We start from the raw sequence: 13,610 nt of genomic DNA, 5'->3' as shown, positions 1-13,610 counted from the left end.
GCAAGGGCATCCTTGCCGGGTTCCACGATCAATTTTTATTACTCGCTTTGCTCCCCCGCCACTCTTAGTCTGATACTCGGACTTCTATATAGGGCTTTTAGTGCTCCTATACATATTTTCCCAAAATTGTATTTATTCATTGTTGCCCACAGAAAACCCCCACGAGACCCTATCGAAAGCTTTTTCAGCGTCTAGCAGTATTAAGGACATAGGGTCTCGTGAGGCAGTCGTACCATCCAACAGCGCAAATACCCTTCTAATGTGGTCAGCAGTACCCCTCCCCGGTATAAACCCATGCTGCCAAGGAGAAACTACCTTCCCAATTACCAAACTCAGCCTAGTTGCCAAGATTGTAGAGTAGGCCTTGGTATCGCTTTTCATCAAGCTAATTGATCTGTATGACCCAGGATCAGTAGAGCTTTTATTCTTTTTAAGAAAAACCGCCATTGACGCTTCTCCCCATGACCCCGGTGGAGTAGCTCCATTTTGTATTGAAACCATAAGTCTATTAATGTCTATTTCTAAAATTGAAAAGAATTTCTTATAAAATTCTAGCGGTATTGGATCAGGTCCCACTGCTTTCCCTGAAGGGAGATCCTTAAAAACTCTTTGTACTTCTTCTGGGGTAAAATTGATCTCCAAGGTGTTCTTATCCTCCTCTGAGAGCTTATCTATGGAGGCAGCCTCTAAATATTCCTCAATCTCCTCTGCATCTGGATCCCCACTTTCCTGGCTATATAGTTTCTTATAAAAGTTCTGAAATACTGAACAAATTTCCTTTGGTGTTTTTACTATTCCCCCTGCCTCCGTGATCATTTCTGTTATCTGCCCCTGAGTAGCTGCCTGTCGGGTTCTAATCGCTAATATTCGTCCTACTTGTTCACTATACTCATGTTGCTCTTCCCTCCTGGCTAGGTATTTCCCAGCCGCCTTTGAGGCATATACTTCACCCACTGCCGCTTTAGCCAGAGCTAGTTTTTGCGTAACTATTGTCACATCCTCTTTTCCTCTTATTATTCTTACTAGCTCTTCCTCTAGCATTGCTACTAGATGTATCTTCTTCTCAATAGCTTCTTTTTCCAGCTTGCTCCGTCTAAGAGAATAACTTATGGTTTCACCCCTAATACCTGCCTTCAGAGCGTCCCACACTATTGCTGGTGACGCTGTACCCCTGTTATTTTCCAGGAATTCCCTTAACCAGCTTTCCATATGAGTAACGTAGTTTATATCCTGTAACAAAGCTCTCTCAAATGTCCAGCTGGTTGCCCTTTTCTGTAAATTTGATAAAGAGATCTCCATGGAAAGCGGGTTGTGGTCTGACATCAATCTAGGCATTTTTTTAACCTTCACCATCGGTATCAGCGAGGGAGAAATCAAAAAATAGTCTAGACAAGCTATAGTTTTATGGGGGGCAGAATAGTATGTACTGCCTCCCCCTCCATTTATTTGTTCCCAAATATCGATCAGCCCATTGTCCTGCATAAGCTGTATCAGTGCTCTATGGCTTTTCTTCTTTTTGCCGATAAACTTGCTGGGATCATTTGTCCACAACCCATTAAGGCCATTTATATTTAAATCACCACACAGTATGATGGGGAGAGGCCAGTTAGGTAATTGAGAATTTATATGATTAAAGGTCTCCGGGTCATCAACTGTTGATGCATAGATAGAGCATAAAGTAAAATTAAAGTTTTGCATTTGACACTCAGCTAAGACCCATCTGCCGTATCTATCTGCCTGCTGTTTTTTTAGTGTGATCTTATTTCCCCGTGCTAATATTGCTACCCCACGTGTTCTAGTACCCTGAGTTGTACAAGTCAATACTTATACCCCAATTGTTCCAACATACATTTCTGAGAAATCTCAATATGCGTTTCCTGAACACAGATTAAGTCAGCTTGCAATGTTTTAAAATATTCTTTCACATCCCTTCTTTTTCTTGCATCGTTTAAACCACATACATTAATTGTGACTATGCGCATAATTTTTCTTTTTTCCCCCCATTTCTGATTCCTTTCCTTTTCTGATGATGAATTTTTCCCCCACTTTCTCCCACGAAAACCCCCCCACTCCCCTCTCCCCCTCACCTCCCCTTGAGGCATCCTGGGTCCGGCCGGATCCAGGTGTGGGCGCCCGTTGACCAGTACGCCTCAGTGCCCTCCCCCCCCAACCCCGCGTGAATACTATACTTAGACTGGGAGAAAGTTTTTGAGAACAAGGGTTTGTGCTCCTATTGTTAATATAATCATGTGTTACTTTGTATTTGAGTAGCAATTGGTATTAATCTCCCCATATTTTTCACAAAAGAAATATTCTTAATATGATACTTATTGTCCGATCCACATCATAAGGAAAGAATTAGTTCTTAATCATTTCCCGGTATTACTTTTTGCAATCTCTGTAATTTCTTTGAGATAATTTTCAGCCTGTACTTCGCTCGTGAAGCTGTGGGTTGACCCCCTAAATATTATTTTCAGTCGAGCAGGGTTTTGTAGATATACTTTAGCACCAATCTGCTCAAAAGGAGTGAATAGCTGCCTCAACCTCCACCTCCTTTCAACAGTTGCGTGGGCAAAATCTGGTCTAACAAAAAATGTGGTGCCATTATATTCTCTCTTACTTGTAGGACGGACTAGATCATATATAGAGTCCCGAAGTAAAACATTTCCAAAAAACACCAACATTGCCCTTGGAAATTTAGATTGGTTCTGTGTTTTCTTAGACTGAGTGAGGGGGAAGCGATGGGCTCGTTGAACTTCTCTCTCTAGTTCCCAGGTTTGCAGTTCAGGGATGGATGATTTAAGAAGTCTAATTACATACCCCCTTGGGTCATTGTCTTCTGGGAGCCCCAGGAATCGCAGGTTATTTCGCCTTGATCTATTCTCCTATTCCTCTGCTTTTATCAATAGGTCCTGTATGATTCCTTCTTGCTTTTTTTCTTGTCTTTGCAGATAGGTAACATCATTCTCTAGATGGTCAGTTCGTGTTTCAACTGACACCATCCTTTCAGATATTGCTAGACAGGTGCTGCCCACCTTATTTACAGCCCCGTGCAGCTTTTGGATAGCTAGATGATGCTTTTGGGTGTCCGTTTTAACATCTTTATGAAGTTTCCTTATTGAGCTTAATATTTCTTTCAAAGACGGCTCATCCGCTTCTCCTGCCTCATCATATTGAGAGATATCCCCTGTTGAATCTTCCCCACTTTCTTGAAACACTATTGTTTCCTTTGATTTTTTAGGTTTTAAGTTTTTTTCGAGGATTGGTAGATTCTAGGTTACTTCCTTGATCGGTGGTTTCTTCATAGGTAGATTTGTTTAGTCTTTTATTCCTTATTTTTCTTTTCTCCAGTTTTTTCCTTGGTGTGCTTCGTTGCCCAGGATCGCTCGCTTTCCTTATACCGGAGCAACCTGATATTTCCTGGGTTGATACATCTTGGTCTTGGCCTTTGTTGACGTCACTTGTTTCCATCGGCCCAGGAGAGGCCTGGAATTGTAAAGGCTGAAACTCATCAACCTGTCTTATATATTGGAGGAGCTATTATAAGAGGAATTTTGACATAAAATCTGAGCGGAAGGGTCTAAACCATGGAATACACTGTTATTTTAGGTCTGACCTCAAGGTGGATCATGGACTCTAAAGATACTGTATGTACCACCTACTGTATACAAAAAGGATGTTTGGATAAACAAGAAATGACTAAATGTGCAAGAATGTATATACAATAGGGGGTGTAATTTTGACGTGGTGTGTATTTATACAGAGATGTGGGGTTTTATGAAATCATAGTTTAAGACTTCAAGAAAATAAATTCATAGTTCCACAAATTTATTTCGGTTTCCTATATAGTAATTGTCAATTTAGCCTCACACCTTCCATTTTATGTTATTATACCAATTTTAGCACAAGAGCGGTGATGTTAGAGGGACGCCCCTACATTATTTTGTTGACTGATGTCATCCTGGCAGCAAGGCGTCCTTCGACAAAAACCCTATGCACCTGTCATTAGCATACGTTTGTGATTAATGCGGTAGTCGCCAAATTGACCCCCTCCAAGACAAGTTATCTGATTTTCTGATGTTTTTGTCTCTGACCTGGCAAGGCTTTTCCTGGGGGCACACTTAAGAGGTATCTTTCAACCTTTTCATGGTTGACCGCGCAGCCCTCGTTATTTAAGTCGCTGGTTGCAATACATTTTTTGAAAAGTCTCCAACACTTATTTCCCCTCTCTCATTTTGTTAGGGTTGAGTAGGACCTCAAGTTGGTCCTAACATGTTTGATGTGCACTCCCTTTGAGCCACCACAGCTGTTCCTGGTGGCTGCTCACTCTCAAGACGGTGTTCCTCGTCTCTGCAAAAAAAGTCAAATCCCTGCAGAAAAGGACCATCTCTCGTTGGATCGTACTCTGCATCAAGATCTGCTATGCATTTTGCAAAAAAGCAACCTCCAGAAGGTCTATGAGCCCATTCCACAAGGCTTTTACCTCTGTATCAACATGTGGAGTTTTACATGGGAGTCGCTCCATTCGTTCATGAACCACTACCGTCTAGACACACTGCTTTGCCGAGACAGACATTTAGCCTGCTCTTCCCTACCGTACCTCTTGGTTTGAGCCAGTCTACAGACCCACCACCTAATCGGTACGGCTGTGGTATTTAGTAAAAAAGTGATCAATCTGCAGTTAGACGTCTCTTATCAGAAGAACAAGTTACTTACCTTCGGTAACACCCTTTCTGGTTAAAACACTGTCTAACCGCAGATTTCTCAACAACCCTCCCATCCTCCATGCTCTGTGAATTGGGCTCTATCCATTAATAAAATCCTAAGTCTAGGAATCTTCACAGTGGTCAAGGCAAATTTGCTGCTGGGACTGTTTGTATGGGGACATGGACAGCCTGAAATGCCACTGATGTAAGTGCATGGAAGTGGCACCTATATAGGCTCCACATGTGATTTGCAGAGCGGAGCAGCATTGTTACGGAATTGCAGGAACCACCTACTGGCACACAGTGGTACTGCTCAAAAGTTTGGAAAGGTGAAGAATATGTATTTAGATAGATTCTCTACCAGAAAGAGCATTACCAAAGGGCGGTGACTTGTTCATTAAGGAGGTCAGTTGTTAGAAGACGGAAGACCTTATTTAAAGTTTGGTGGATGGGTATAGGGCCTCCGTGCACTCCTAATCGGGTGGATGGAAAATCCGCTGCTTTTTGCTGAAGTTACCACATCTACCAAACGCACATTAAGGACTTGGGTTTTTACCTGACCGCGCATCAACATGTATAGTCATGAAACAAAAAGACAAGGCGTATATCTACATAGGTATACTGGCGCTGTGACAAGACAACCAGAAGAGCTCAAAATATTTAATTTGGCTGTGGCCTGATACTGTTGCTGAAAACGTCAAATGCAACTACAGGTTGTCAGCAAGACACAGAGAAACCTTACTCTGCAAAGATAACGAATCACCAATAAAACACAAAGAACACAGAACCTGGGGACAGGTGCTCTTGAGTGCTGACTAGCTCGATAAGTTTCAAAGTACTGTAGCTAATCGAATTTATGTGAAATTTAGATTATCCAAAACATTAACTCAGACAGGCCCAGAACTAACCAGTCGCTATAATGTCAAAGAGGACCATAGAGCATAACCAAATTCAAAACATTATCCTATAGAACTGAGCAGACCCTAGGAGTGTGCTGCCTTATATCTCAGCAGAGCTTCACCAATATCAAAGGAAGCGGACACTTGAACCAAACATAAAGTAAATCTTATCCTAGCAAAGCAATGGCACGTCCTAGGATGCTTGATTCCGGTCCAGGGAAGACATGGCTTGGCGGTTCGGGCTAGACTGTTCCCATGAGGCACAGGGTCAAGACTGATTTGCATATGGCCATGTCTGAACTGGGGTGGCTTGGTGAGCAAAATAACGATGGATGGAACCCAGATCTGTGACTGGGGTTGAATGTTTTGCCATTGTGCAACATTCCGTCCATCATCTTGTTTGTTTTGCTGTTCACCCTATGTGGGAAGGGTATGCCCAGATGTGGGTCCCGTGCTCACTGCACCACTGGAGTCAAGCTATCCTGGCTGAAGATGGCTGATAGCCAGAAACCGGTCCTAGGATGCTTGATTCCGGTCCAGGGAAGACATGGCTTGGCAGTTCGGGCTGGACTGTTCCCATGAGGCACAGGGTCAAGACTGATTTGCATATGGCCATGTCTGAACTGCGGTGGCTTGGTGAGCAAAATAACGATGGATTAAACCCAGATCTGTGACTGGGGGTGAATGTTTTGCCATTGTGCAACATTCCGTCCATCATCTTGTTTGTTTTGCTGTTCACCCTATGTGGGAAGGGTATACCCAGACGTGGGTCCTGTGCTCACTGCGCCACTGGAGTCAAGCTATCCTGGCTGAAGACGGCTGATAGCCAGAAACCAGTCCTAGGATGCTTGATTCCGGTCCAGGGAAGACATGGCTTGGCAGTTCGGGCTGGACTGTTCCCATGAGGCGCAGGGTCAAGACTGATTTGCCTATGGCCATGTCTGAACTTGGGTGGCTTGGTGAGCAAAATAACGATGGATTAAACCCAGATCTGTGACTCGGGGTGAATGTTTTGCCATTGTGCAACATTCCGTCTATCGTCTTGTTTGTTTTAGTGGATTTTTGTGTCACAATGTGGAAAATCATCAGTTTTGGGGGATTTTCTTCTACTGTAATTTTATGATAGGGGAAGGCTTGTGCTGCTCTGCGAGAACAGTTTTGGGATAACAGCTAGCAAGAGGGTCATGTTAAATGTATTGAACACCCACACACCCTTACATTTATAGTCACTTCTCCACCACGCAAAGCACATGAAATGACTCTAGAGTAAAGTGCCTTTCCATGGAGGAGCAGGGAAGTGAACTCCTTATTCCATGGACGCTGTGTAGGAGAAGGAATTCTATGTAGAAAAGGTGACACAAAACAGGCAAACACGTGTTTCGGCCACTTATATTCTTACAAATTGTACATTATGTAACAGATCCCCGGGATTATGCATGAAGAAACAGGAGTGTGTATGGAAATCTACCACCTGCATAGACTACCATGTATACTGAATGGTCTCTTGGCCAATACCTTAAAAATGAAGCAATTTGTGCCGGTCGTTAATACACTATGGTGACGGTCAGGGGTGCAGCAATCATTAGTCTAGCAGGTGTGGTTTCACTGGTGTCCATGGATGGTTATGATGGTGACCTTGGTAGGTTAAGGCAGGTCTTTATATCTCAATCGTGGGTGCAGAGACCACTTTCTTTTCTTAGGACCCACAGCACCTTTGCTATGCCCCTAGGGAGGGGCTTTGTGAATCTGGCCACAGTTACTTGGTAATCAGGACTTGACTCCGGAGCATGTCTCCAGGGGCAGTGAGAGGACTGGTTGACTGGGGGTCCAAGTTAGTTTCAGGTTCTAGCGAAACCCTGTTCGATTTTATGCTAATGTGGGGTTGGGGGATGTTTCATTAAAAGTTGCCCATTCAGGGTCATTACACTGAGGATGCTTGTCACCTGGGACCGATGCGGCCTCTCTTGCACCTTCCTTGCCCAGTGCTTTCGCAAAGTAATTGGGGACAGCCAGGGTTGAGTTGGCAAGGCGGCCAAACGGCCGGTGCCAGAGGAGCCTGTGGCAGAAGAGAGCTAGTGGGACGTCTTTTTTTGCCCGGGATAAAGCAGTCCCAAATACCTGGGCAGATTTTTCTAACCAATAGACATCTGCAGCTTCAGGTGAGAGGTGGTCTGAGCAGTCCATATATTAGACCCATCAGTTGTCATTTGCAAAATGATAAATTGTATGGCTGGTGGACGCACATCATGTGCTGCACCTCCTTCCATCCCGGGCCTCAGAAGGTGTCATGGAGCCTTTGTGGGAGGTGCCTCTTATGAGCATCACAATGAACAAGTCTTCGTTGGGGGAAAGAGGCTTTTTTTCCTTCACAGTAGGTTTCATCGATCAGACAGACCAGCTGCAGGTGCCTGCTGCCAGTTTTCTCTGACTGAGATTGGGAGTTTCATTCAAATAATGTGCAATGGAATGCGAGAAAAACACCGAGAACCACACAAGTTTTAAATAACTTTGCACTTTGAAAATAAAATCTGAATAGAAACGGATAAAAGGAAAATACCTTTTATTGCCGTTTGATTGATAAAAAAGCATTCACCCCCATCCTGGGATGAAAGGGGAGAGAAAAGGAAACCGAAAATGAGAGAGAGAGAGAGACAAAGGGAAACTAGAGACAGGGAGAGTGGCGTAGAGATGAACAGAGGAAGGGTGAGGCAAGATTGAGTGGTGAGAGGGGTTGAATGATAGATTGGTATATCAAGTGAAGGAAGGGAACCAAAAGTGGAGAGAATGGAGATGGCAAATGGAGAAAAAGAGTGTACAGTGAATGATGAAACAACGTGTTGATGGAGAAGAGGATGTCAGAAGTTTCCTGGTGAGTGAGAATAAGGCAAACACAAGGAGATGATGGACGGAGCGCTGAAACTTTTCAGACACTCACCCCCAGTCACAGATCTGGGTTGAATCCTTCATCATTCTTTAGCTCACTTCTCCACCTCAGTTCAGAGTTGGCAGGGTATGCCCAGACGTGGGTCCCTTGCTCACTTTGCCACTGGATTCAAGGTAGCCTGGCTGATGAGGTCTGTTAGCCCGAAACCGGTCCCAGGATGCTTTGTTTCTGGTCCAGGGAAGACATGGCTTGGCAGTTCGGGCTGGACGGTTCCCATAAGCAACAGGGTCAAGACTGATTTGCATATAGCGGTGTCATAACTGGGGTGGCGAAGTGAGCTAAAGAACGATGATGGATTCAACTCAGATCTGTGACTGGGGGTGAGTGTCTGAAAAGTTTCAGCGCTCCGTCCATCATCTCCTTGTGTTTGCAGTGAGACTAAGGAACAGGTGGATTAGTGCCTCATACATACTCCTTAGTTTCTGATGGTCCAGTAGTCTTTGGCTAGAAGTTCCTAGAGGAAGTGCTAAATCCACAGTAGGACCCATCAATAGAATTTCCTTCAAAAAACGGATAGTATGGTAAAGGAAACGCCACCAGTCGATTGTCCTCTGGTTTTGACACTTCCTCCAGAAATAGGTGGTCTTTTCACACCACCCAACTCGAAACCAGGCTTTTGGTATGTTCACTACCAGAGCCAGCTAAAGGTCTCTCTACTTCCCTGAATCACATTTGGAAGAATGCAGAAATCAAAGTAATCACAAAGACCGAAACACATTAAATTCCTATGGGGAATGGTGGGCTTCTGAAAATGTTAAGGTTTGCTAAAGCAGGTAGCTACTGACTGCAGGAGTCGTTGGTGCAAACAGGCGCCTTTAAGACCTGACAGTGAGCAAGGCTTTGGGTAACAGAGAGTGCGCATGAACCCCAGGAAGCTGAGGGTGAGCTGCAGGCTCGGAGACCTAAATGAAGCAATGCCTCTCAAACAAATATTCACCGCCCCTCACCCTCCAAGCACAATGGGAGTAAACATGAGCTTTAAATATCTGATGGTGACTATGTGCCAAGCAGCAAGGGCACTATTCAGAAATATAAGCTTTGCAAAATCTCACGGTGAACATGTTTTTCAGTGAACCGAGGAAATCGTGTGGCCAGAAGATGAACGGGACCAAGAGGCTCCTGAGTGAGCTGGAGCCTCAGAGATCTGAGCCTGAGCAGGATCCTAAGGGAATCAAAAAGTGAAAATGTGCTTAAGAGTCCCATTGGTAAGTGGGTAGTTTAGGGGCCAACTTATTAGGGAGGAGGAGCTTCACTTCCTTAGGATTTGCACAACCCATGGGTCCATGAGGTGAGCAGAAGCCTACAGACTTGAGGATCAGTGAATCTCTGGGGCCATTTTGATTAGTAGTGACTGGGCTTTCCTAAGGATGACCAGGAGTTTTAGGTCCCGAGAGGGGATCCCGAGATCAGAGGGTGAGCCAGGGCTTAGTGATCTTGCAAAGTACAATACGTTCACGGGCCTGACAGTGAGGCTTTATTGACCTTAAGGTATATGTAAGAGGACGTGGGTGATCTGTAATGGAATAACAGTGTTTCCAGTCTTGGATGATGCTACTGGCCTTTGAAACTTTCAAAAACGTAATTTACCTCAAATTTCTTCCCAAAGTAAGACCCTAGTGCTAACCACACAATGATTCATGAAAGGTTGCGATCCACAAATGTGTGGCACTTTTTTGGGGGGGCTGGGACTATTTTTTTGTCCCAGTCTGAGCCTGGGGACCGCCTGTTGTTTCTGCCGGCTGTTTGGGGTCACGCCATCCCCTAAGTGGTAGGCCTGCGTTGCATGCTGCTGCTGCTCAACAGATGTTTCCTGTCAAAGATTTCTGACTACAATTCCTATACCAGTGATATTGGTAGAACCTAAAATTGTTTGGCTTCAGGGGTGCAGCTTTAGAATATCTGAGCTATGGACGCCTTACAACATTCTGCTTGGGACTCCACCATCCTGCATTACGCCACTGTTTTTCTCCTTCTCTGGACTGTGATGGATCATAATTTTTCTCCTTTTAATGTAGCGTAATGAAGTTCCCAGTTCTGACCTCGATTATGTTTTATTTTTCGTAATGGCGTGCCTTAAAAATTCTCTATCTCAGTTGACCACAAACTGGCTGTTGCTGGCACTGCCATCTAGTGGTTAATATAACGCATTGTTACTGTAGCCCGTTGAAGCAGTAAAACCATGTGATAGTATGATCTTTTGAAGTTGTTTAACTTGTTTTTAGCTTCTTTCTAGCATACAGATGGTATTTCCATAAAGTGTTTTTAAGTGCAGCACTTCGGTAATGCTTTTGTTTCTCCCTTCCCCCTCCTCTTTTTTCTAGTTTGATAACTTTAAGCGTGTGTTTAAGGTTGTGGAAGAGATGAAAGGCTCTCTTGTTGAGAACATCCAGCATAACTTCCTGCTCTCCGACCGACTGTCCAGGTAAAAAACAAAATATATTTCCAGCCATTTGGTTGGAAATAAGCCCTGTACAAATGCTTGCATGTTTTTATCTCAAGTGAGCACAACACAAAACATTCTTGTAATCGACTTTGCAAAAAAAGCTCCTTAGTAACCCTATCACTAAAACCTTTTTTTTTTATATAGTATAGTGCATCATATCAGACTACTGTCATTTATAGGTGTTCTAAACGGGTGTCACAGTTACACAATTTTATGTTGTGCAAGGCTGGCAGGCTGAGGCAGCTTCCCCGAGATTCAAACCCTCTACTTAAGGATTACAGCAGATATCAGCAGCTGGTATTCAACCTGATTATCTTCCAGTTCTATCAGCTTATTCTAGGCTTGAGGAGTCGGTTTAAGGCTAGGCAATAATAGACGACTGAGTGATGCATCAACAGCAGTGTTTGTTAGATTACCCCCACAAGCATATCCGTTTTTAAGTGGGAGGGGCAGGACAATGACACTTTGCTTGATGTGGCAAAAGTAATTGCTATGACCCTACACGTTTGTCCCACCCTTTAGACGTAATTCCTGTTATATGAACCATGCCCTGATAGGATTTTGACTAGACCTGGGCAGTGAACTCCGCTCCGTTTGCAGAGTTTGCGGAGGTTTCTGCACTCTGCGGGGATCGTGGAGTGCAGAAAACTCCGCTTCGAGTAGTGCAGCTGAGTTTTTTTCCCTGATCGCGAATGCTGTTTGCGAGCGCCAACTGCAGCTCAGGTAGAATTTCTACCTGAGCGGCAGGAAGACCAGTGCGAATGGCAGTTCGCACTGAACTCCACCACTTGCAGAACTCCACAGAGTTTTTTTGTAACTTCGCGGAGTTCTGTGTAGCAAAACTCCGCAAACCCACGCTCGGGCCCGATTTTGACGTATTTCCAGCTGGGCCATCTTTCTAGAAGTGATTCCCTTGAGCACTTTCCTTTGATGCATGCATAGCTACATGACACCAGCTTGTCCCCGTATTAAAGTAATCACTTCTATAACAACAGTGCCCCTTTTAAAACATTATGCTACAGCCCAATTGGAGTCCCTTTAGAAGTAAATCCTGTCTGAGGCTTTTCTGGATATAAATATCTCAGACCCCAACATCTTTGTCTGCCTGTCTCTGTTTAGGCACCCCAAAACTGTTGAGCAAAGAAAAGCTGCTTCTTTCTCACGCTTATCATTTCAAGACCCTATCAAAGCCTTTCCACTCTAGTCTTCATTACTTCAGCTCATTGGTCAGAGATCTACGTGAATCTTACATCCATCCCTTCAACGCCAAAGTTGAGGCAGGAAACTGGTGGCAGGCAAAAGGCAATGACCCGAAAGTGTGTCTGAGCTCTTTACATGAGAACAGTTACTTCTTCATATTGTAGGTTGCACGAGAACAGTTATATCGGTTACATTACAAAAGGGAAATTTCGGTTGCATTAGAAAAAAAAGACGTACACCAGATCAACATTATTACATTGTATGTGCTGAATTAAGAGATGGCAAACAAAAGTTAAAGAGACAGAGGGCCGCCTTTATTTCTTCCAACACAGTTGCCAATAAAGTATAAGAATAGGTAGAGATGGCTATGTATGGTTGACAGTCTATTTGTTATTAGGAATATCAGGGCAGTACTTTGTCTCCTTGATAAAGTGGTGCAGGAGAAACAAAATGTCATCATAATCTCTGCTCGATGGTCTTACCAATTCTATGTAGGCACAGACAGTGCTAGGGACCTATGGTAAAAAGTTGGCACCAATGCCTATGTACAAGCCCACCACTCGATACCAAATCCGTCCCAGATGCAGGCGTGGTCCCAGACTCCTCACCAGTAGTGACTTTGTGCCTCAGACCACCACACTACTGCCATTAGGCTCGCCCCCTCCGCCATATGGCCCACCTATTAGAAGTATGGAGTCTAGCCTTAACATCGGTGTCCTTGTGCCCAAGCTACACCTGACTGAAGAGCCCAAATAAGGAAGTAACTGGTATTGGGTTGCTTGCATTCTGGTTCAGAGAGGAACTGGCTTGGCAATTTGGGCTGGACTGTCCCTATTGAAGCAGGGTCAAGACTGATTTCTGTATGGCTGGGTCTAGTCAGTGGTGGCATGGTGGGAAAAAGAACGATTGGCTACCCCAAGCGATTGCCAGTGGTTAGACGTATTTCAAACCTCATTTTGTGTGTTTCGTTATCAAGGTTGTACCATCTTTGTCATTAACATATACATAGGCAGATAGTGGTGGCCGATACAAGCTCCTAGGTTTAGTTTCAGAAGCAACTTCATCAAGGACAGTATTAGGCTCCAGCTCTGACTTTGTCATCTGTGCCTAACGCTATTTGCAGGGACTATGCTGCCATCGTATTCTTCGCAAACTGTCGCTTTGAAACTGGTAAGAAGAAGCTTCAGTCCTTGACCTTTGAAGACTTTGCCTTCTGCGCTGAGCAACTGATCAAGAACTGGACGCTGGGGGCAGTCGGTGAGTGGGCTCTCCAGCCTTCTGTTGACTCTTTTGCTCCCTTTGCTGTTTCAGTGCTTATTTCTTCCCTGTTTCTTGCAATCCTTTCTCCCTCTGCTGTCAGGAATAACGCTTATATTTTTGTTGGTTCATTGGCTACCTCTTCTGTTTCGTCACCTGCA

The 13,610-nt window shown here is 44.3% G+C and overlaps 1 protein-coding gene across 3 annotated transcripts in view; it reads left to right on the top strand.

Annotated features, from left to right (window-relative positions):
- FIBP (FGF1 intracellular binding protein) overlaps positions 1-13,610 on the top strand; it is a 209,230-nt gene that overhangs the window by 57,121 nt on the left and 138,499 nt on the right. For all 3 annotated transcript variants that reach the window (XM_078660458.1, XM_078660459.1, XM_078660460.1), the window contains 2 exons: positions 10,871-10,971; positions 13,316-13,449. In XM_078660458.1, coding sequence (XP_078516584.1) covers positions 10,871-10,971; positions 13,316-13,449 — 235 coding nt within the window. The remainder of the gene's footprint in view (positions 1-10,870; positions 10,972-13,315; positions 13,450-13,610) is intronic.

Source organism: Lissotriton helveticus, chromosome 9 (assembly GCF_964261635.1).
Source record: "Lissotriton helveticus chromosome 9, aLisHel1.1, whole genome shotgun sequence".
Lineage (NCBI taxonomy): Eukaryota > Metazoa > Chordata > Amphibia > Caudata > Salamandridae > Lissotriton > Lissotriton helveticus.
Note: the sequence above shows the minus strand (reverse complement) of the source record. Positions and strands in the feature narration are given on the sequence as shown.